At 38.6% G+C, this 23623-nt stretch overlaps 1 protein-coding gene and 1 long non-coding RNA gene across 2 annotated transcripts; one reads left to right on the top strand and one right to left on the bottom strand.

The window, feature by feature from the left end:
• Positions 1–281: 281 nt before the first annotated feature.
• Positions 282–5603, bottom strand: LOC121953388. Its single transcript, XR_006106509.1, has 3 exons — positions 5515–5603; positions 984–1067; positions 282–349 (listed from the first exon to the last, which is right to left on the bottom strand). It is a non-coding gene; the product is annotated as an uncharacterized LOC121953388 (long non-coding RNA).
• An 82-nt stretch (positions 5604–5685) lies between these two features.
• On the top strand, positions 5686–22509 carry LOC121954105 (sodium-dependent lysophosphatidylcholine symporter 1-B-like). The gene is made up of 14 exons (XM_042501437.1): positions 5686–5928; positions 8266–8394; positions 8968–9092; positions 12679–12802; positions 12890–12968; positions 13055–13206; positions 13307–13397; positions 14770–14885; positions 15120–15203; positions 18070–18153; positions 18267–18379; positions 19243–19386; positions 19636–19812; positions 20551–22509. The coding sequence occupies exons 1-14, from the start codon at positions 5845–5847 to the stop codon at positions 20603–20605; spliced, it is 1557 nt and encodes a 518-aa protein (XP_042357371.1). The 5' UTR covers positions 5686–5844; the 3' UTR covers positions 20606–22509.
• The last annotated feature ends 1114 nt before the right edge of the window (positions 22510–23623 follow it).

Below are 23623 nucleotides of genomic sequence, written 5' to 3'. Positions count from 1 at the left end.
CAGATGGTCAGTACTAACAATATAGTGAACAAAATCACAGGTTCTTATATCCATCCTTAGATCCCTGGGAAGTGACACACTCAACACCACATCTACACAGGAACAAGACAGACATTGTGATGGTTTTGCCTCTTTGCTGTTTTGCACCCCGTTGTAGTTGCATCTTTTTGTCTTTTTGTGTCTTTACAGTTTCTTTGCATCTATTTGTACTGTTTTCAAGGTCATTTTGAGTGTCTTCCTGGTTGGTTAATTAAGTTTTGCTATCAAAATCCCTTACCTCTAAGAGAACTATCAGGGGCTCCACCTCCAGTTCCACAAGATCAGGTTTTAAAAGTACAGTCCTCATCTTCTGGAAATCAAGAAAAAAAATGCTGTGATCAACATCAGCCCTCAGAATTAAGCACTGTTACTACTGTTTGGTATGTTTTTGTTTGTTTTTAATATATATGACTGTGACTCATGCAGAGGAATCAACTTGATTTTTTTTTAAATCATATATTCCAATTACAGACAGCTCACATTTGTTACAGTAATGTGTAATGTGACATTGATGTCCAGTAGATGGCGCCATGGTGAACGTTAACCTACACAGTTTTTCTGTCATCAGTGGTAGAAAGTACTTATACTAAAGTAGCCTTCTGTACTTCTGAACATTTTTGTGGTTTCTGACGAGAGTATTTCCATTTTATTATATTCGAACTCTGCATTAATTTTCAGATATGAACACTGACTAAATACATATTTAAAATGAATCGCAGTCTAATATGAAGCGTGATAATCTGGTTCCAATGGGTCAATTCAGAAATTTTGTCAAAACACTGATTGATATTAAGTGACTGGTTTTTTTTATTTATTTATTGTTTTAACTTGTCCACTCAAGTTACATTTTGTAGAAGAGTTTACATTCAACTTGTCTGATGATATCACAAAACACAAGAAGCACCTCAATGGTGCCCAAAATCCATTCCAGCATGAGCTCATACCTGCATGTGCCCCTAGCTGGATCCTCAGCCCTCATCAGAAAAGGATTGGGGTTCGGACTTCTGCTCAGGCCTCCAGGGGTACAACTGTGATAATGAAAAAAAAAAACAAACAAAAAATACCCTGTAAAACTGCCCCCAGGTCTGTTTAGGAGCATTGAGCACATACACATACAGCATTCAGGTGCTAAGTAAAACCCCAGCCTCATCAAATACCACATCCTGACAGGGGTGTAGATTTCAGGAGAACAGGGAACACACTACCTCAATATATAGAACAGACAAAAATCAAAGACACAATGTGATGCAGAAATTGCACAAATTGGTGCATGAAAATTTATCACAATGCTCAATTTTTTTTTAGCAGAGGACCCAAAAACTCTTGTGAAACACAAGAATGCTGATAATAACAGTGATGATAATTCAACAATATTTTGTATAGTAAAACACTCCGTAAGGAGCCATCCTGTATAGTGGGTATTTTTACTTTTGATACATTTTGCACCTTTGCTTTTCATGCTTAGACTATTTACTTTTATTTATTTACTTTTGCATTTCCTGTATTGGAGTATGTGTACACTGTGGCATTTACATTGTTCTGCATATTTGCACTGTAACGCCTTTAAACATAATATTGTAGCTCATAATTTACCATGAAATTGTGACTTATTTGCATTTTACAATTTTTTCATAGTCTACCTATACATCAGGTGATATACACTTAATTAACATTTTCATTATGCTTTTTTTGTATTTGAATTTGCATCCTGCAGATTTCTATGTAGTAACTCCTGACATAGAAAACCTTTGAATACATCATTTATGATCTCACTTAAATAGCAAATATGTACTCAAGGTTTGCAAACATATCTAACATTAGTCACCATAAGCGAGTTGTCATACCAGAGCGGTTAAGAATATAGTAAATACACTTCTGAGTGTACTGAATTGATCAAGAGGGTGTTTTATTGCTTGCTGTCTAACATTAAGGTAAAAATACTGGGTTAAAGGTGAAAAGACTCAATATAGTGTACACTACAACTGATATTGATGTTTTTAGATGGTCCTTTCTTTTTTTTAGGTAACATACGATTTTGTTGCTGATCCCGGCCACAGCAGTACATCTACCCTGATTATGGATAAGTAGCTCATACAACTCTGCTTCAAAAAAATCTGAACTATCCCTTTAAAGTTGATTAACTGACTTGGAAGGTTTTTTGTTTATGTGATGTGATTCAAATGTAACAAGGCCTCAGACATCAAACTAGGTTTGAATTGGAATAAATCACATAAAGTCAGGTAACTTTCCTATTTGAAGCCTCCAGAACCTGTGCTGTAATTTTACGTGATAGGCTATTACACCTAAATCACAACATTCAGTTTGATCACAATGTAAGTAAAGGTATTGACCCTAAGTGCTTACTCATTCACATAAAGTGCAAAGGTTTGCTATACTTACATCTTTACCAGAAACTAATCTGTAGGATTAAAATGCTTTAGATTATTGTATATCACAAGACCAAGTAAGTTCCCCGTACTTCCACCAAGCCAACCATGTAAGCTTTGTTTCACTGAAGCTGGGTCACTATACAACGAGGGGAAAACCAGACAGTGATATAGGAAAACTCACTGTTTTCCAAAACAGCCACTATAATGTTGAAAGAGACCTTTATTTTCTTGGGTCTTTAAAAAAACTGACATCTGTATGGCATCATTGTCACCATATGGTCCAGTTTTACTTTTATTGATGACTTCTGTCATTTCAAGGATTTCATATATATAATAAAGAATAAAGTTGGTACTGTGGCGGTGGTATTAAAAGCATCATGTTATTTTTTTTTTTTTTAAATCCTAATTAACCACTTCTTTCAGTCTAGTACTGAAATGGAAAATCATTGCTCTGTTAAAAACTGCCATTATATAAAATATTACAATACGACTGGCAATCTTTTTTTTTTTTTTGGCATCACAGAGGTAAAAGTGAAGGCTGACCAGTGGTATCTGGTTTCAGAGAAGTCCCCCAGATTTACTTACTGCTAATAATAGATTCAAGCTGTCTCTCCACTCAACTAGTCACTGACAATTACATCAAATTATTAAAATCATATCAGCAAGAGAGCACTTTGTCACCATATGGTCCAGTTTTACTTTTATTGATGACTTCTGTCATTTCAAGGATTTCATGGCATTTTTAATAACTGTTATTCTCTTGGGTTATGCATTATGGATGATGATCAGATATATTTGGTTATGCGCTGTGATTCTGTGCTGTGTGAAAGGGTCTTTAAAGTGAACAGCACCTACTTTGGCTTTCATAAAGGAACACCTTCCAAAGGTTAGAAGTTATATCAATACTTGTGTTGTCATTATTATTTTAAGGGAGAATAGTGTGAAGAGTGCATGGTGCATTTCTTTTCCTTTTTTTTTGATCTCTCACCACTCATTATGTTGTTTGATTGTTTTCTTTATCAGCAGTTGAAAATGCTGTACACAGGACAGTTGCTGCCTGAACTTTCACCAATTACAAAAAGCTTGGAAAAAAAGTTATATCAATACTAAATCATACCTGCTGTGTATTAACGAAAGGAAACGTATGACCTCTCACAATATTCTTCGAAAATATCAAGTGTAAAAAGCAGACATATTTTTTGTCAGTGGTGGCCATTATCTTGATACAGGTGTGCATAGTGTCGGAAAAAGTGGATCATAACTGTTTTTCTTAATCAACCCTCTCTATCACTGTCCAGTATGAACTGTCTATTCATAGAGTCATCTCAGTGTGGGTGTGTGTGTGTGTGTGTGTGTGTGTGTGTGTGTGTGTGTGTGTCAGAGTGAGTGAGTATGTAAAAGATTATATAATTTTGCTCAGTTGCCTGAAAAAACGTGCAGGCAGGGAATCAACTCTGTGAGTCATTGAGATGTCAGAATTGTGAATCTGTTGAGGAAGTTTCCCTTTTTTAAAAATATTTGTGCATAAGCTTAACATCCTATTATTTACATTGCATAATGTTTGCAAATGTATACTATATAATTGCAAAGTATTAATGGGGGTGGGTGGGTTGGGCCACTGATAATAGCACAGCTGAAGATAGACAGGATAGGTGGGAAAGAGGAAAGAGACAACATGCAGCTAAAGGCCGCAGATTGGAATTGAATCTGAGCTGCTGCAGAGATCTCAGCCTACACGGGGCGCACACTCAACCTGGTGAGTTCACCCCAGAGGGCTTTTATTTTGACAGAATAAAAGACATTTTTACCTTTAGCTGAAAAGGCATACATTGGTGCATAACAATTCACAGAATACAGGAAATTAAGTGTTTGATGCCCTCAAACTCCCAGTTTTATATATATATATTTATATATACCCCCCACCCCCAGTATGTCCCAACAGTAACTTAGCTTCAACAAACCATCCGTAACAAATGAATGCTGCTTTAATGCATTACTGAGAGTAATCAGACTGTATATACACAGGGGTTCCTGACAGCAAAGTCCACAGCAAATTATAACTTTACTGAAAGATTAAAACTGTTGCGTTTGTTTTACTTTTATGGGATTTTTCTTTAAAAATAACCCACATGATGCGAGAAACAGCTGGGCCGTAGGTACTTTCACAGTATCTAATAAGGCCCCCATTCAAAAAAAAACGGACATCCTTGTGCTAGGAAATAATAAAAAAAGAAAAGAGAAGTTGTGCGTTGCATTGCTTTCCTGCTGCATTTAACCCTTTAAAACCTGGGCTAGTTGGTTTGATTTCCTTCAAAACATGGACAGAAGGCAATGAGAAACTTGAGAAGAAGCAAAAAAAATAGTAAAAAAGTACAAGCAAGGTGCCTGAAAACCCCAAAACAAACACATAGCAAAGTGATAAACAAAACCAAATCAAAACAAAACATTTATTTTTTGTTTGTTTGTTTATCAGTTGCTTTGGTTTTGTCCAAAGAAACTGATAAACAACAACAAAAGCAAGGAAATTACCTGAAAAAAATCTAATTCTGTAAAATAATTTAAAATTGGTAAGTGTAATCATGTTAAATATAGGTCTAGTTCTCTTGACATTTTACCCTAGCTTATAAAAACACAATTTTCTAAATTTGAAAAAAAAAAAAAAAAAAAAAAAAAAAATTTGGTATTTGCCAGGCATTTTTTGCTAAATTGCTCACTGCCTTTTCCTCCGTGTTTCTGAAAGAAACCAAACCAATATTCCCAGGGTTCACATGTTTAAAAAAGCGTGAAGTGCCCGTGAATGCAGCTCAAGAAAAGTGATGGCGATCCAGATTTCAAACAACAAACAATTGTACAAACAATTCGATTTCCATGAGTTAACCCAGGTAAATATGGAGCATGTGTATCCTGGGGTGATGGGTGATGATTTATTTTCTAAGTGTGGCAACATTTACATGGGATAAAACTAAAATTCGCGACTTTTAATCGACCAGAAACACTAGAAACACACGTGGCTTAAAAACGTAATCTGATTTTAAATCGAGATGGTGCATTTCCCCATCACCAGTTGACACGATTTTTTACTCACCGATTCATCAATTTGTTGCTTATTTGAGGACAACATAAAGTTTTTACACGGTCAAATCAGAGTCTCTTTGGTCTCCTCAGGCAAACTGAAGCACGACTTTCTTCAGCACGCCACGGAACATACGATGCTTACGTCACGGCAGCTTGATGACGTAGGCGGCGTAGTAGAATGAATGAGTCGAAGGACAGTCAGCGCACGAGAGACATGACTTACAGCCTGAGCACTGAGCGTCTCGAGACACCATGAAGCTGTGAAGCTTTTTTTCTGACACTGAACATTTTTACGATAACACAACATTTTTTAAAATTACTTCATTTACTTGAACGCACAATGGCACGAGGAGAGGGCGCTGAGCAGTACGCGGCGAGTTTATTATCAGTCAAACCTATAAATACTGAGATCAAGACAGCAAAGGTAAGATCATGAGATATTGCCTACTTTTAATCTTATTTAATCTGTGCGCTTTTATTAAAATGTGTTGCGTCCGTTTTATTCAGGAGCGCAAAAGGGGCGCCGAGATCGAAATGAACGTCTAAAATGCGGTCGTTACCTCCTTTTGGTTTGTGTTTTAAACGCCCCCTTGACTTGTCCCCGGTGTTTGAATTTCACCCGGCTTGTCCATCTGTCCTCGGGCAGCTGCTTGTAAGGCTTGGCATGCCGATTTTAAAGGGACCACGTCTCATTTGAACATTTGAATTTAAACCGTGTAGTCTTGATTAAAAAAGCAGCTCGGTGGTGAGGACAGATGCACTGCAGAAACGTGACGTGGCCCCTGAGCTGCATGAATCATGTTCCGTTTGGTATTTTATATGAACAAAAAATAACACAGTACCTAATTTTATGTTTTATCTACACCCTGTAGCCAAATACCTTCCCCACCATGTAGGCTCTATTATCACTCTTTTAACAGCAAGGTATGTAATCACCAGAAGCACCGTGGTATTATTACGATAAATAAGTCACAATAGCCTATTATCGCGATTTTAAATGTGCTGCAATATGCTGAGTATTGCGATAAAATATATTGTGATATATTGCAATTCATTACATGTTTTTTTTCATCTGCAAACTATGTCCCCAAAGTAGAACTTTGTCAACATCTGTATCATCTAAAAGACAAAGTTTTCTCACGTTTGTCTCATTCAATCATTTTTATTGCAACAAAGTGTATCTAGCAGAGTGGAAAAACAACTGATTATATTATTCTTGTAGGCTACAAAATGTTTAATTTGTATTTGTTATAATAATGTTTTATGCAATTAAAAAAATCAATACTTTACTTTCCTGTAATGATACAATATTGCCACAAAAAAAGTATTGCTATGCAGCACCATTTTTTTCCCTCCATCCATATTATTAGATATTTCAACTTTACAAAATGGTTAGAGAATATACAATCTAGGCCCATCTGTTTCAAATGGATTGAATAAAAATATACCTTAACTTCATCTCTAGAGCTCACAGAAAATTGACATTTTCATTGTGTTAGGACATTTTGACAAAATGTGATTTAATCAAGAAAATAGTCTGATTAATCTATAATTAATATGTATAGCTCTTATTCAAATAGAAAAACATCTTCATTCTATATTTTTTCCTTGAATCCAGAATCTTTGAGTCGTTTCATCTGCCCACTCCTTTATTTTACACTGCACAGTGTTTAAATATCAGCATCTTGTTACACCGCAGCATTCGGATGGAGAGGACAGGAGGCAGCAATTTGCTCCCCACATGAGGTGATGCTGCTTTTGTGTCTGTGGCGGATGTGAATTTGGGAGTGTAGATAATCACGTGCTGACATCATCAGGCTGTTACAGGTGATTGGCTGTGGCTGTGGGCTGTGATAAGGCTCTAAGCTGTCTGCTGGCTACTCAGCATGTAATATCACACTGCCTCAAACATCCTATTGCTGGAGCCAATAGCAGCACAGGAGTCTTTGTGGGGAAATGTGTGTGAACTTCAGTAACCTCATGGTTTCACACCACTGTCACACTGTGGTGTAAATGCCCCGGACTGCATCAGGGATTTGTTTCTAATCTGGTGTTCTGAGCAGTGGGGCGAGGGAAGTTAGCCAATCTCAGTCCCTCATGGTAACAGGTTGTTTAACACAGCATCAGTTATGCAGCGAGTTTTTGACAGAGGGCTGGATGATGCAGAAAACAGGGATTAAATAAACCAGAGAGTAGAGAAAAGAGCTGAAGATAATGACCATGAAGCGCAGTGGGTCCCTACTGGTGGGGCGCAGTCCAAAAGTGGGTTGCAGGTCCATTCTGAATTGACACAAGTGACTCCAGAACATGTCGAGTTTGTAAAAAAAAAAAAAAGAAACACCTTTTATCCAGAATTGTATGGCACAGGGCTTTCATTTTGAAGTACCATTTCCTCCTGTTCAGCTACTATTTTCTTGCCCTGTTCTTGGTATTATTTGCCCTATCTTGAATAAATAATATGCATTTTATTTGGTTGTTTAAAGTTTGAAGTGAATCCAGTACATTTTGGTTGTTTTAAGTTTGAAGTGAATCCGGTAAACTTTGTTAAATGAAACTGAGTATGTGGTAATTTATCCTATGTGTGGACCTTGAACTAATGAATAAGGACAAAATCGGAACCGTGCAGATACACCAGTTAGGAACCACTGATGTAGCACACCTGAATTTATAGTTTATAGCATCTCTTGTAAAATGCATAAACTTTTATAAAGCCAAACTCCTTCACATATCTCCCCTGTCTTCCCCTCTCATTGTCTTCCAGCCAAAGGAGCAGAGAAAAGGTCTGTCTGTATGGAACAAACTGTGCTATGCCGTCGGAGGGGCTCCGTATCAGATCACAGGCAGCGCTCTGGGCTTCTTCCTCCAGATCTACCTGCTGGATGTGGCTCAGGTGAGACACACTACATGACTGACGTCACACTTGCAATATGAAGGAAAAAAAGCCTTCTTGAACAACCTGAATAGTTGTAGGAATACCTAATGTTGCTAAATAAATGTCCCATTTTCCCTTTTTCTTTAATTCTGCAGCATGCAAGCTGGGACTCATTTCCTTATCTATGCATTTTCCCACAGTTCTGCATACTGATTAATTCCAAGGCCAAAGTTTGTGTTCGTCTCAGCCTTGTATCAGTTTAACAGTCTTCACCCTGCAGAACCCGGTCAAGCGCATTAACCTGGACTCCCACTGCTTTGCTTTGTTACTCAATTAGCAAGTTAGACTTTCCCACTGTACACAGTCGGAACTAAAAGGCCATTCAGCTCAAGAGATGAGAGAATTACTGTGGTGCTGAATGCTACTTTGTTCTTAAACAAATGACACAGTTGTGTATTTCACAAGCCTCCAAATGTCTCCATAACCTCATTGATGTCGCCTTTGAATCATTCACAGGCCACATGACGTAGTATTTGGCATCATCTTTGTTTTGGTCTCATGGCTCAATCTTTTTCTACTTTCTCCCTTTAGCTGGACCCCTTCCATGCCTCCATCATCCTGTTTGTGGGCCGGGCCTGGGATGCCATCACAGATCCCACTGTGGGTTTCCTGGTGAGCAGGAGTAGATGGACCGCTATCGGCCGCATGATGCCATGGTAGGTGTTCACGATACAAAGAGGATATTAAGCAATAATATAAGGCAATGAGGAGATAGGATATTGAGTGGGGTGAGAACTGTGAGGCAAAAGTACTGACAAAAACCAGCTCACGAGCCGTTGGCAGTAGCCATGGCAACAGTGTCGGCTGCAGAGGAATAATGAGTGGCAGAAGTGTGAGAATATAGTCTCTATGAAACACAGTGCGTGTAATGTATGCATCAGCAGTCTGTATGACGCATACTAAAGCTACAAGAGTGACCTCTCTGATGCACAAACAGCAGCTGAGAAGCAGCATTTATGAGAGTTCAAAGAGTCTTCACCTTTTTACAGATGCAGACGTGGTGGAATTTACCAGCTGTTGTAGCTGTCAGTTAAGACGTGTGTGGTTCACTTTTTGAAGTGGCTTACGTAAAGTTAAGGATCTGACACACCAAGCCGACTGTCAACTGTATACTTACAGTTGCCATGAGTAGGGAAATTAACTTTATAGACCAAAAACGCAAAAGATGTGAATTTCTGTGTAAATAGATATTTTGATATGGTGGTCTATGGGGATTGACTCCAGCCTCAAGTGGCCATTCAAAGAACTGCAGTTTTTGGCACTTTCGTGTTAGCTTCATTTTTCAGCCCGGAGGTACCGCTTGGAGGCAACACAACAGTCTGCCATCGCTTCTGCTAGTTCTTTGATGTGTTTGCCATGTCTGGGCCTTTATTTGAACAGCTGGAGGAGCTTTTAAGCTTGTATCTAAATATTTACATCCATGTTTACTTGCTATACCTGTTTCCCTTTACTGTCTTTGTTGGCGCAGCGCTGTGTTTGTTTGTGTGTTGCCTCCATCAATAGATGAGCGGAATAGTTTGAAATCACTGGCAGGAATGTGTATTGTATCACCCACATGTTTGTGGACATCACATCACTAAACTCCACTGGGTAACTTTGGTTTCCTATTTATGTGTTTATGTATAAAATCTGCTATTATATAATATTTAATGCAATTTGTCGCATTGACATTATGTAGTGGGATACATAGAATGATATAGATCAGATAATCAAGTATTTAGTAGTATTTAGTAGTCACATTAAAGCCAAAATGTAGTCACGTCCATAAAGCAATTCGGCTCCGACATCAGTTTTCTTGTGCTGTGTTCTGACACCTTTTACAAGCAGTTTGAGTCTTTGAAATCTGAGCCAAATTTCTTTCAGAAACATGTTGAAAAAGGCAGTGAGTAACTTAACCAGATATGTGCCTCAAATTTTAGGTTATAAGTAAAAGGTGACAAAACAGATTTTTTTAAGGGGGGAAAAAAAAAAATTAAAAAACTTTATTCTTAATTATTAAGACTTTTTGTATTTTTTAAAATGTTACAGGTCATTGCCTTGTTTTGTTTTGGGTTTTTTGTTGTTGTTTTTTAAATTTTCAGATAATTTTCTCGTAACTTTGTATTGATTTCTTATTTTTTTGTCCATGTCTTGTTAAGTTGCTCATTGCCTTGGCCGTTTGTTTTTGCATAACAAAATTCGTTAAAACCAATTTGCTCAGGTATTAAAGGGTTTAACAGAACAGCAAATTATCATCTCACAGTATTGCGAGGACCCTATTGAAATCCTTGTGTGAATGTGTTTAACTAATGTAGGACTTAGCCTTGTGATACACGGCCGTCCTGTCCAGGGTCTCTTTTCACATATTTTTTACCTTAAGCACTGAAAGGCTCAACACTAAGTAAAGAAAAGGTTTTTAAATTGTAAAATGCAAATGCTCTGCTCGAGGGAGTCCGTTTGTAAAGAAATAGATGACAGATGACCTTGACGTTCTGCTCAGTCGGTTCAGTTGTGTGTTGCTTCTTTTTCGTGTGTGTGAGGAGGGAAGGAGACCGTGAAATGTAGCGGCAGGATGTGGCAGCGTTGAGACTGGTTCCGAAGCCAGCGCTTCAGGCCATGATATAAATTGCACAGGAACACGATTGAAATACTTTACTGGTATTTCCTCTCACATGATGACCTGGTGATATCTTGAGCATCGTGGGTATTTGAGTCAGAAACGCCGGCTGTGCACATTGTCGGTTGAGGTGGGGGGAGGAGGATACACCGGTTTTGTGCTGCGATTGGTCCAACCCACAACACACCATCAGCTTCCAACCAATCAGGGTGTGTACATCTCTGTGTGTGGTGTGTGTGTGATTTCCTACACTGTTTGGGGGGGTGGTTACAGAGGCACAGAGAGGTTACCTTGGGTCAAGAAGCATGCTGGGTTGAAATAATGCAGGTCATTGTTAAAAAGGAAACATGTACATGATCCTCTGCGGCTGGTGTAGCTTCTCAAATTGATGTAAAACAACCAGCTGATAGATAAGACCACACAGATGCCTTTTTTATGTGTTCACTGGCTTGGCTGTTCTGAAAATGTTTTACATAAAGATATAGTTACATGACACCAGAATGGGAGATTTAGCTTGGTCTACATGTGAAACACTAACAGTTTTTTGCATGTGCTCTTTGCAAACAGATTTAGTGTTTGTACCTGTCATTTACTGGCCTGATCTGTGGCGTGTGTTCAAACAGCCAGCACACTGTGTTAAACAGTCGCGACCTGGCCTCAATTTCCGGATAAATTAGCTCACATTAACCTAATTCAGTCAGACATTAGAGGTAATCAGGAGGGGCTTTCTTTCTTATTTCCCATGTGTTTCACTCATGAGGAGGAGGGGTGGGGGGGTCTTTATATGGCCAGAGTTCAGAAGTGTCACTTTCATTAAAGAAACATCTCCCTGTGTTCAGTGATATGGCCCTTAGGGAGAGTCAGTGCTTATCTATCTTGCATGGTGGCTAAAAAAATCATTGATTCAGATATCAGTCAGCTTTGCTGTCATTTTACAGCACCGCAGGAAGTTTTTTGTTATCACGTAATTTTTCAGCCATTTTTCGGACATTTTATAGACCAAACAACTAATCAATAAACCAAAAAATAATTGTTCAACCATGAAAATAACTGCAGCCCTAACTATCCCACGGCAGTGTACTGAGTTGTAAGCCGGGGCTTGTGTAAAAGAAAGAAACGGTATGATATTCTCGCGTTCATGGAGTTTTTGCAGTACTTATGTCTGTTTTGAAAACAAGTATCAGAAGTAGTACAAGCTTCTCTGATTGCGGTTAGCTGAAGGACAAGCTGAGGAAAAGGGGGGTGAGAGCGAGGTGGGCCAGACTGGCCTCACCGTACGTCCAGTCCACCCAGATCTCCTCCTGCAGCCCAGACTGAGCCCTTTCTTCACACACGAGCTTAAACAAGGCAGGATTAAGGGGATTATTCACAAAGCAGCAGGGAGAGAGTAGAAAAGAAGTGAATGCAAGGGAGAAAAAATGAAAAGAAGGGGGTAAAGCTACAGTAACAGTTGGCAGAATTCATTAAACAGCAGGCTGGATGCACTTTTTGTTGCAAGCCAAAGAGTACAGAATGCACTACAATGACTCAAATAAGAAAGCAGCATCCTTGCTTTATCTAAAAACACACATTAGCTTTTTGAAAACAACGCAAACTGTTAACTTTTTATCAAACTGTCTAACAATCCTCCATCCCTTTCTTCCCAGGATCCTTATCTCTACTCCATTTGCGGTGCTGACATACTTCCTGATCTGGTACGTGCCTTCCTTTGAGCAAGGGAAGGTTTTCTGGTACCTGATTTTTTACTGCCTCTTCCAGTCAATGCAGACGGTCAGTATGTCATGTTGTCACTTTGCTTTACTCTCTTTGGTCCCAGTTTGTACACGTGGCTTACTGTGTTTTTGTGTATGTTTGCAGTGTTTCCACGTGCCGTATTCAGCCCTCACCATGTTCATCAGCAGCGACCAGAAAGAGAGGGACTCTGCCACTGCTTATCGTGCGTCAGCTATTCTGTGTGATCAGATGTTTTTACATGTGTGTTGTCCTCCAGGCACTGATGCTTCATTTCTGTGGTGCTCTCAGGTATGATGGTGGAGGTGCTGGGAACACTTCTGGGCACCGCAATCCAGGGACAGATAGTAGGTGGCGCCAAGAATTGTCCTACTGACCCTGATGAGCCAGACAACGGAAACTTTACTGAAATCAACAGGACCGGAGTTTCACTGGAAGAGACGGTGAGTCTCTTGAGTCTTCTGCATTGTCTCAGATAAATGATATTTACAGGCAGCGTTTATGTGTGTTAGTCCAAGCTAATGGTGTCTTTTCCGTCCTCAGAAACAAGCTTACTTGGTTGCTTCAGGGGTCATCTGCATCATCTACGTCGCTTGTGCCACAATCTTATTTTTGGGTGTGAAGGAGCAAAAAGGTATGAATCCATGAAACACCAGCAGACGTTCTCACTTATTCAATGCAAAGGCTGAATATTTTAAATATTTAAAGCAGAGCTGTGGACTTGAGACTCACAACTACTGGAGTCAGAGTTGAATCGGAAGACTCAACTTGATAAAATCAAAAAAACTTGAACAGCAATGATTCCTGACTTCACTTGGATTTAACCCTCACTTTTCCTGACAAAGGATATACTCATCAGTCAATCTGACAGCAGCTAATCACAGTGTGTGAGCTGTGCACACAAGCCCAGACACACCAAACCGACATCAAAGAACTAATGGTGACAAAAACAGACTGATGCTTCATGTCGCCTGTGTCTCAGCCAGAAATTTGGACATAAACGCAGAAAAAAAAGAAAGTACAACCAGTGGCCAAACAGCAAAAATATTCTGTGCCTGCATGAGAGAAAATAACCATCAATGCCAGCAGACAGTGGTTGTCTGTAATCGGCATCTAGAAAGAGAAACCAGAAGACTGTGATGACTATTAGCCAGTGAGTACATTAACAAACAAAGCACATTTACTGTGCGCTAGTGAACAATAACGTTTCAGCTAAAGAGCCCAATGGCAAATGAAAAACTATCTTACATAATATAACAAGCTTGTTTTAATCTCACTGCCTCTTGGCTTAAGTTGTTTGTTTACTTTCCTCACTTCCTCACTGTTTCTTTTCTCGTGCACTGAGCTGAACTGCCAGTCAGTGATTTTATTCACTAATGGGCTCTGCCGACTCCGATGCCAATTCAACATGCAGAATCTGCTGAAAAAAAGTCGAGAAGGGCCTACAAAGGCCAACAGTGTGGGACACACCGCAAAGACTAGAGCTACAGACACTCACTGAAAGCCCTACATAATGGCTTTGTGAGCCTGGGCCACTAAAGAAAAAGGATAGATACCTCAGATGATTACACTTGGATGCAGACAGCATGCAGAACTTTTGGTAAAATATCGCAAACAATTGTAATTGCATCATAGGAATAGCGCGGCACTAAATATGGTGTTGGCTGTGTGATTACCTGTGTAGGACTCGAAATTCAGAGTTAAGGACTTTGATTCAGGACTTCATTGCCAAGATTTGAGTCTTGGCCTTGCCATACCATGACTTTGTCTCACTTCTGATTATTTAGTTTCTGTCAGTCTGTATCAGTTTCAACATTTTGCCTGTTTATCTCTGACTGCTCAAAAAATGTCAGAATGTGGTGGCCACTAAATGTCTCTACAAGATACGAATTTTTATCACATACCAGAACTTTGTTTCTCATCATAACTCTGCATTGTATATTTCTCACAGCAAAGATTTTCAGCTGTCTTATCTTTGTTCTCTTCTCCCCCACTTTGGATTGTAGAGAGCGGGCGGAAAAAATCCCAGCTGTCCTTCCTTCAGGGCCTGTGGCTAGTGATGAGTCACGGACCGTACCTCAAACTGGTCATCGGCTTCCTCTTCACCTCTCTGGCCTTCATGGTAATACATGAGTTAATTGTATGAAGTTGAAGCTAAAGGCACATTTTAGGGAATAACTGATGCATTGTTGTCGTGAGTTTGAAGAAAGATTAATTCCACCCTCATATCCGTCTGTTAAATAAAGCTGCAGCTGAGAGACCTTTAGCTGAGCTTACACAGAAAGACTATCAAACTCTTCCTTTATCTGTAGCTTTAGTTTGCATAAAACTGACTCTTCTTCGTTTGCTTTTACAGCTCCTGGAGGGAAACTTCGCCCTTTTCATCTCCTACGCTCTCGGCCATAGAAACGACTTCCAGAATATTCTCCTGGTCATCATGGTGAGTGTTTCTTTTTTCCGCTGAAGGACTGTTTACCTCCATGTAAAAGCCCCAATCAGTGTGAGATTTAGAGGACATCGACCTTGTTTGGCTATCCTTGTGGCTCCCGGTGTTTGAGTGGCTTTCAGCTCGTACTCTAAAACTTCTCATCACGCGAAGAGGCGCATGGTACCGGGTCTCAAAGGGCAGATTTTCAGGGTGAGAGGAGGTGTTGTTTGGACTCCTGGGAACCTGTCTCCTAGTCACACACTCGCTTGGCGTTAGCAGGACATCGAGGGACAGACAGACACACAGTGGAGCTTTTGTTGCCCTTGCGATCCCTCACTGCCACCATGGGAACTGCCACCATTGGTTGCACCCTCCTCCTTATCCTCCGCTCCCTGCTTTCTGCTCTGCTACCTCTCCCTCTGATTAGGAGTGGAAACATTTTTGGGCACCATGTATCATATTTGAAAAGGTGGGAGTTGAGGGGGAGAAAGGAGGTATTTTCCATTGCATTTGCCAAAGATGATGTTATTTCTCAGGCTGCTTTGCTGTCAGCAGTGAGATTTGACACTGGTTGACGAAGTTTGACCAAGAGGTCAAAGGCTGCGTGCCCCCTGCAGGGATAAGTCAAGACCAAACAAAGCAAATTGCGTCCTTGCCTTCTGACCTCCTCCTGCAGTGCTTCCTTTATTCTTTCCGGTTCCCACATTTTCCTGAATTGTAATGTGGCTGTTAACTGAATATTTATTGATCACAATGATCCTTTAGACTGCAGCCAGGAGTTTAGATATATTTTGTTTCCAGTCCTGTGTTCAGCTTTTTAAATACGATTTTTTTTTTGCCTGATTTGATGTTTTTTATTTATTAGGTTTTTAATGATTTTCATATATATTTCTTGAGAAGTCAATAAATGTGTTATATTCTAATATAAATGTTACAAAGGAAAGTACATGCATGGAAACAAAGAAAAAAACCCTTATGACAGGGTTTTTACCAAGTGGCAACCTCCGGGGCTGAAAATGAAGCTAAGCGGAGATGCCAAACACTGCAGTTCCTTGAACAGCCACTTGAGACTGGTTCTAAAAGCAAGTCAATCCCCATAAATGTTCAAATGCCCAGTTTTACAACAGAAGTACAGTTTCACAGTCTGGTACAATAGTCAAACCCACCCCTCACTCCTCCACAGCTCCAATCTTTCATCCAAATATGTTCACTTCTGGCTCTAAAAAAAAAAAAAAAGATCATGACGGCCGAACCCAAGGGTTCAGAACAGCAGTCCACAAACCAATGGGTAACCTCATGGTAGCATGGTACAGTCATTATTTTATGCAATTTATCGTTTCTACGCAGTATGGAAAAATTCTGAATTCTGAAAAAAATCAGACTATTGCCCTTTTTAGTTGTCAGAAAAATTCAGACTTTTAAAAGATAAATTGATACAGTGTTTTTCATTGGGTAGACTGCGCAGCCAAAATGTTGACTACTGTGTGAAATAGAGAGGGCCGGGGCGAACTTGATGTCACTGAAATCAAGACAAGAAGTATAACATGAGGCTGAGCGCACACGCTGCTCTGCTTTTTTTAAGTGCCTTATAACGGAACCACATACAGACATCTGCGCCTAAATTAGTCTGAAAGAAAATTCTGCAGCATCTCTGAATGACATATATACATGGCCTCATAAATAACCCAATTCATAAGCTATTCTTCTCTATTTCTGAGCTATGCAGTGATGTAGTTATCTGGAAAGTAAACAGAATATTTTTTTCTGCATAAGCAAACTATTATGGCTGTGTTAGTCGTTATTTCTATTGACAGTGATTAAACAAGGATGCACAGACGCTGTGAAATTTAAATAATTTAAATTACTATTTACTTTATTATTATTTACTTTATTAGCATTAGTCTTTTAACATCATTTTCTCAATATGTACTCAATATGTTTCGGGAAACATACAGGTTGCAACGGTTAGATTACTTCCTCTTTGGGCAGAGATATTCGACTTTATCTCCCACTTTCTGTGTAGAACTTAAGTTCTCTTTTCTAGTTTCCTGGTGAATTGAACGTAAACATCCCTTCTGTTACTGTGGGGCTTGAAGGTATACAGGTATTTGATTTCAATGACAAAAATCTGAATAACACTGCAGTTTAAATACAATGCTGTGTTTGGATCTGGGTTTGGTTGTTTTATATGAGTGACAGTACCTAGCTTTAAGTCTACCGTCTGGTAATCTGAGTCAAGAAAAGTGTGTAATTTTGAAACGGAAAATGTTAAGGAGCACTGTTAAAACAAAGTTAAAAGTGAAGAGCATTCTACAATTGTATTTTTTATTTAAATGTGGTGTGTATGACCATTTTCTTTGAACTATAAAAATACTTGGTGATTAAAAACCATATGCACAACAGGATATAACATACTCAAGCCAATACCTACATTAGAAAGTTGATTTTAGTCCCAGATCATTACCCTGGCAGATTTTTTTTTCAACACTTAACTTCAACCAGAGTTAAAAATTACACATTAACACAGTAAAACTTCAACATCATCCAAAATGCAGATAGCATGACCTCAGTGTCCTATTAACGCTCTGCTCATACCTCACCAATAAGTTTAAAGGTTTTCTCAGGTGTTAAATGTATTATTTGCTACCACGAGAGTACAAATAAATATTCTTTCTTTCAATTTTAACTTAAAAAAACTACATAAACCATGTGGCTTCAAGAATTCGCCTCTTCCTTTTTGATAAAGCTAATCTTAGCTAAACTGCCTCATTGGGCTGAATGATTCCAGATAAATCACATCCTTTGTCCTTTTGCGAGCATGCATAATGAGATTAAACAACACAGCAATACTAAGAAATCCTTCTCACTTTTTTTCTAGCTATCTGGGACTCTAACTATCCCGTGGTGGCAGTGGTTTCTGACCCGCTTTGGGAAGAAGAAGGCATCTTACATCGGCATCACTGTGAGTAAAAAAAAAAAAAAAAAATTTTTTTAAATGCTTGTCTTTGGTTCAAAGAAAGCATTAAGTAAAAGAGGACATGATGTTAAATATCACATCCCCGTCTCTCTCCACAGTGGGCAGTACCCTTTATGATCCTAAGCATCTGCTTCGGGAGCAACCTGATCATTGCTTACGTGGTCTCAGTGGCGGCTGGTGTGAGCGTGGCAGCAGCTTTCCTCCTGCCTTGGTGAGCATGAGTTTATCCACAGATCTGGATTGCCATTAGTGCCAGTCCACATTTTCAGGATGACTGTAATGTCCTGGACAAATGAGAGAAATTTAGGTTAAAATATTGTCTTTGGATCTCTTGATGACATCATCAAGAGATTCATATTTTTTGGAAAAGCAGGCTACTATTTGTAACTGGCAATAAGATCAGAGTGACAGATGAGAGGAGCCCCGGCTGCAGAGGTGAAAACTTTTAGACCTAGTGCAATAAAAAAGTTTCACTTTTTCTCCACCTGGCATTCTGCAGCTCCGTCTGTGCCCAGAGTATGCACTGCACTCAGAGAGTCTGGTGCAATGAATAACTGAATGACATATATTCCAAAAGCACTCCTAATGAACAGTCCATGTGTGGGAAACCCCGAATAAATAAATATTACATTTGTTGGGGCATCTAGAAACACAAGAATTTCAGATTTGGGTCCACACTTTCTCAGATAAAATAAAACAGATTTGCAAACAAACAAAAATCATGTGGCATGTAACATTTTAATCACGGTGTGCTGCTAACCCTAACCCTTGAAATCAAATCATTTCTGTTTGCTTTTGAGCTTTTCTTAAATACAATTAATAGGGACAAAAACTTTGAAAACAAATTTAAAAATAACCATAACCTATGGGTTGGCTCATATAATTTTAATTCTTATGCTTTTTCGCAGCAGTGAAGGGAAGCATTTTTTCTCTGAATTGCTACAGATATGAAAAACGGTAATTAGCAGATAACGGAAATCCTGCCACAGAGCCCATCACTTGATTCTTATGAAGATGTAAATTTCTTGTGGATTTTGTCTCAAGTTTCCTTAAATGTTGTGTTTGTGCTTTCAGGTCAATGCTTCCTGATGTAGTGGATGACTTCAAGGTTAAAAACCCAGACATCCATGGTCATGAAGCCCTCTTCTACTCCTACTATGTGTTCTTCATCAAGTTTGCCTCCGGAGTATCACTGGGTGTCTCTACGCTCAGTTTGAAGTGAGTCAGCTGATCCATATCTGTAGCCATTTTGTCACGTACAGTTTTTCCTCACTGTCAGTTAAAATTTAGTCCCCACTCAGTTTATGTCTCTAACTACTTAGAACTATATGAGATTAGCTCAGTATTACAGCTCATCAGTCCAGCTGGTCATGTGTTTAACAATCACATAATCCTTCACCTTACAGTCTTGCCAAACTGTACTCACATCAGCTCAACGTTTCTCCCTCTATCTGCATTTTTTCGCAGATTTGCCGGCTATGTGACTGGGAGCTGCTCACAACCTGAAGCGGTCAGTTTAACCCTGAAGGTGCTGGTGGCTCCTGTGCCTGTGGCTCTTATCGCTGTGGGACTTTTGATACTGAAGACCTACCCCATCGATGAGGAAACGAGACAGGGCAACCAGAAACTACTGCAGAAAATGTTGTAAGTGAAACACACTTACCACAAGCAGAAGTTTTTGCTTGATTCGTGAAAACTTAACATGGCTAGGCACCTGATGTTGTGCAGCGGTAGTTAAGCATGACCACACTAAACCAGGGTTCTTACGGTCATGAAATTCCTGGAAAAGTTATGAAATTCGAAAAATAGTTTTCCAGGCCTGGAAATGTTTTGGAATTAACAGAAAGGTCTGGAAGTTTTGAGTGTACATTTTTTTGGCACTGTTCAAAATGAGTTCATAAAAACCCCAAAACATGTCTAATATTATCCGAAATGTGGTGTATTTAAAATCTAGTGGTGTACTGCATGGCAGTTGATTAGATTTTTGGTTATCTCTCCTGCAAAAAAAGGGGCAAAGCCTTGACATTTTGCAAAGTATCCGTTTTTGCCAGTCTGGTATTTCAGCATATGCAGCTGGCTGGTGGTGGGAATGCCTCATTTGCAGGTAAAGATAGCAAACACTAGCAGTTTGGTTATCCACAAATGCCTGGGAAGTATGTTTTTTTAATGCCTACCCTTTTTAAAATGCTTAAATAAAGTCATAGTAATTGGGTAAAGTATTAAAAAGTCATGGAAGTATTTTGAAAATACAGCAGTAAAAATGTGTGGGTGAACGAACCAGTGCTAAATTCTGTTCTAATCCATACACCTAAACTAAACTCTTATTCTGTTTTTCTTTGGCATTCACTATTGACTCCTGGTTGTTCTCCCGTCCTCGAACAGGGACTCTGAGACAGACTCTGAGTCTGAAACGTCAGCGCTTGGAAGCAGCGTGTAGAAGCGCAGAACGAGCCAAAACACCACAGCTGCCCTAACGTGTTTGCACAGTCTGTCGAGGGACACGACCATCAACTATCTGGACTAACAGAGGGAGAGACCACAGACCACTGTTGCCCAAACACCATCACCATTTACCAGCTCCCTCCAGCGGATCACACTGGTTTACGTCGCCCTCTAGTGGCCGACCAGTAACATCCTGTGTGTGATTCAAGTATTTTCTCTTGTCCTATTTCTCCAGCTGTGTCCCAGTTAAACTCCATCTGCTAAAACTAGGAAGCAGACACATTTTTTAATCAAAATCACAGTGTATTATTTTGTCAGGTAGAACCAAAGGGGTTTTTTTCAGTTTCTCTTCCCCATTTACTTCTTTTCTTAAGTGGTTTTCTTTCATTGTTCAGCTGAAATAGCACTGGGATTTGTCCTTATTTTAACCTAAATGGGTATCTACTACTGAACTGGACAGCACAGTCTGATCATCTTATTATTGAAAGGAGGTTAAAACACATTTCTGTTCACATTTAACCAACCACAGCTTCTTTTAGTTCATGATTAATTGGAGCTGTAGTTGTTTTATCTTGGTGGAGTTTTACTCAGAGAAACTTGTTTTTCCAAAGATTTGTGACTTTATTGTTTACTGAGATGTTCCTGTAGCTGTGGCTGCATTGTGGGACAACAGTTCTCATCACCTCCAGTGTGAATGCACTACATACTGAAATATTAGGTTGGATTTGGGACACAGCTTTTGATTTGTGGTATTTTTTATGAAGTATTTAATCCCTGGTTTACAAGATCGGACCTTCACTCGTGCGGACTGGAGTGAGATGTTACCTTTGATGTTTACTATTTCTTAGGTCACTTGTGTTTGATTCAGACGGTGCTCTGAAGGAAATATTCAGTATGAGCCCTTATTTATAAAGGGCATACCAGCACTATTCCACTAAATGAAGTTGTACGGAGCTGTGATACAATTTCCACTTTCATTTGGTGTTGTTTCCTATTGATCTTTTCAGAAAGGCAAAAACTTTAAGTGTACTTGAAAGTTGTCAAGCGGAAAGGCACCTTGTGGTATGATGTACTGTATGTGTGAATCACTGCCTTACACACACATCTTGAATACTTGGTTGCAGTGAGATTGTCCATTTCCTTTTTGCTACTGAGAGGGGTTTCACATCCCACAATTTTGTGCTTTAACATTTCACCCAACCTCCATCAGGTTTAAGACATTTCTGAATGTGCTTTCACTGCAGGTCACCTACACTATGAAGTTATTTCAGCGAGCATGTTCTCACTTCCCACAGGGAAGAAAAAATGCTTTATTTAACTATTTATTTAAACTATCTAAGGGAAGGGATTATCGTTTGTTTGTTTTCTTGTGAAAGCACATGTGTATGTAATTTATTAACAGTGAATGGTTATTGGTGGACATATGTGAGTGATTTTAAAGTCCTCTGGAAAACATTTCAAAACATCAAAGTGGTGGGTTTTTTTTGTTATAATGTGATAAACAAACGGCCTTTACAGTGTTGTGACGTTAAAAAATAACTGCCAAAACCCAGTCTTTCTATTACAAAGATGCATAGTAGACACGTGTCCTCACTGTAGATGGCTTGATTTAACCTCACATGATCTTTATCCTTATTGGTTAAGTTATTAGAATTTCAGAGAAATTTCTTTAAAACTTAATATATTCCTGCAGATTTCATTTGAAATTGCTCTGAATGAAAGACATTAAATATATCTTTGGTCTCCTTGGTGTTTATATGCTGCTGTATATATAATATGTAAATACTTTTTTCTAAGTTTGACCTCAATGAGCAATATATAAATCAGTGAAGAGATGAATTAATGGGCTGTAAATCTGTAATTTTGAGTCTGTGAATAAAGTTTGTCAAGACAAAGAAATATGTGGACATCTTTGCAATACCCAAACCTCTGCTTTACCTGTCATGCTTAAAATATTTAACCGTGTTTCTCAGCAACACCTTGATATGGTTTATTTGCCAGATATATTTAGTAGAATTAAGTGCATATAAGTTGAAATAAGGTACAGTTGTGGTAGGCCAATAGTGGTCCATGGGCCCCCAACAAGAAAAAAAACATTTAAAAAAATTAAATTGAATAAAAAAAAAACAAAAACAAAAATGTCCCAAAAAAGATTACAGTTTGACATTAAAAAGTAATTGCGTGGTTTGTCATTAAAAAAGGCGAAAATTTCCAAAAAAAAGAGACACAGAATAGAATGTTGTTACAATCATGTGTGTTACAATGCATTTGCTGTTCATGGCCTTGTATGTTATTGTTTAGATCTCCAGTGCAATTGTGTTGTAATGTGGAGTACTTCCTTATGATCAACATTTTTGTAAGTAAGTCTCTTATAAATGAATGTTAAATTATTATTATTATTTTTATCTTTAATTGTTCGAGCCTTGGGGTTGAGGGATGTTGTGGGTGGGCTCGGATGAGTCGAGGAAAGTGTGCATAATTGTATGATGAACTGTAATCTGTTCATTTCTGTTAAATGAAAAAAAAAGTCAAAAGTCAAAAAAGTCCAAGAAGATAGTATGACAAAAAGTAAAAAAAATTAACCAAAATAAAGCCTTATAGCATAGTATGTTATAAAATAACTCAGTGTGGTATGTCCCCCCAAAAAAGTGAAAAACGATGTCATTGTATAGTATGTCAAACAAAAAAAGTAATTGTCTGTCATAGATAAATAAATAAATAAAAAATAAATAAATAAAAAAGTAAACTAAAGTTATATTGCAGTATGTCATAAAAATGTCCAAAAAGAGTCATAGTATAGTTTGACATAAAAAGTCAAAAATGCCCAAAAAGACGTAGTATAGTATGTCATAAAGTCTAAAATATGAAAGAAAAAAAGCCTTATGGCATAGTATATCAGAAAAAGTCATAGTGTGGTATGTCCCAAAAAATAAGAATTGTGAAAAACAATGTCATAGCATAGTATGTCACACAAAATGTCAAAAAAGTCATAGTATAGTAGGCCTATGTCTTA

The sequence above is a fragment of the Plectropomus leopardus genome, chromosome 14 (genome assembly GCF_008729295.1).
Source record: "Plectropomus leopardus isolate mb chromosome 14, YSFRI_Pleo_2.0, whole genome shotgun sequence".
NCBI classification, from domain to species: domain Eukaryota; kingdom Metazoa; phylum Chordata; class Actinopteri; order Perciformes; family Serranidae; genus Plectropomus; species Plectropomus leopardus.
Note: the sequence above shows the minus strand (reverse complement) of the source record. Positions and strands in the feature narration are given on the sequence as shown.

Coding starts and splice junctions, on each gene's coding strand:
- LOC121954105 (XM_042501437.1), top strand. CDS start 5,845: ATGGCACGAGGAGAGGGCGCTGAGCAGTACGCGGCGAGTTTATTATCA. Junction 19,387..19,635: donor GTCTCTACGCTCAGTTTGAA/GTGAGTCAGCTG, acceptor ATTTTTTCGCAG/ATTTGCCGGCTATGTGACTG. Junction 19,813..20,550: donor AAACTACTGCAGAAAATGTT/GTAAGTGAAACA, acceptor GTCCTCGAACAG/GGACTCTGAGACAGACTCTG.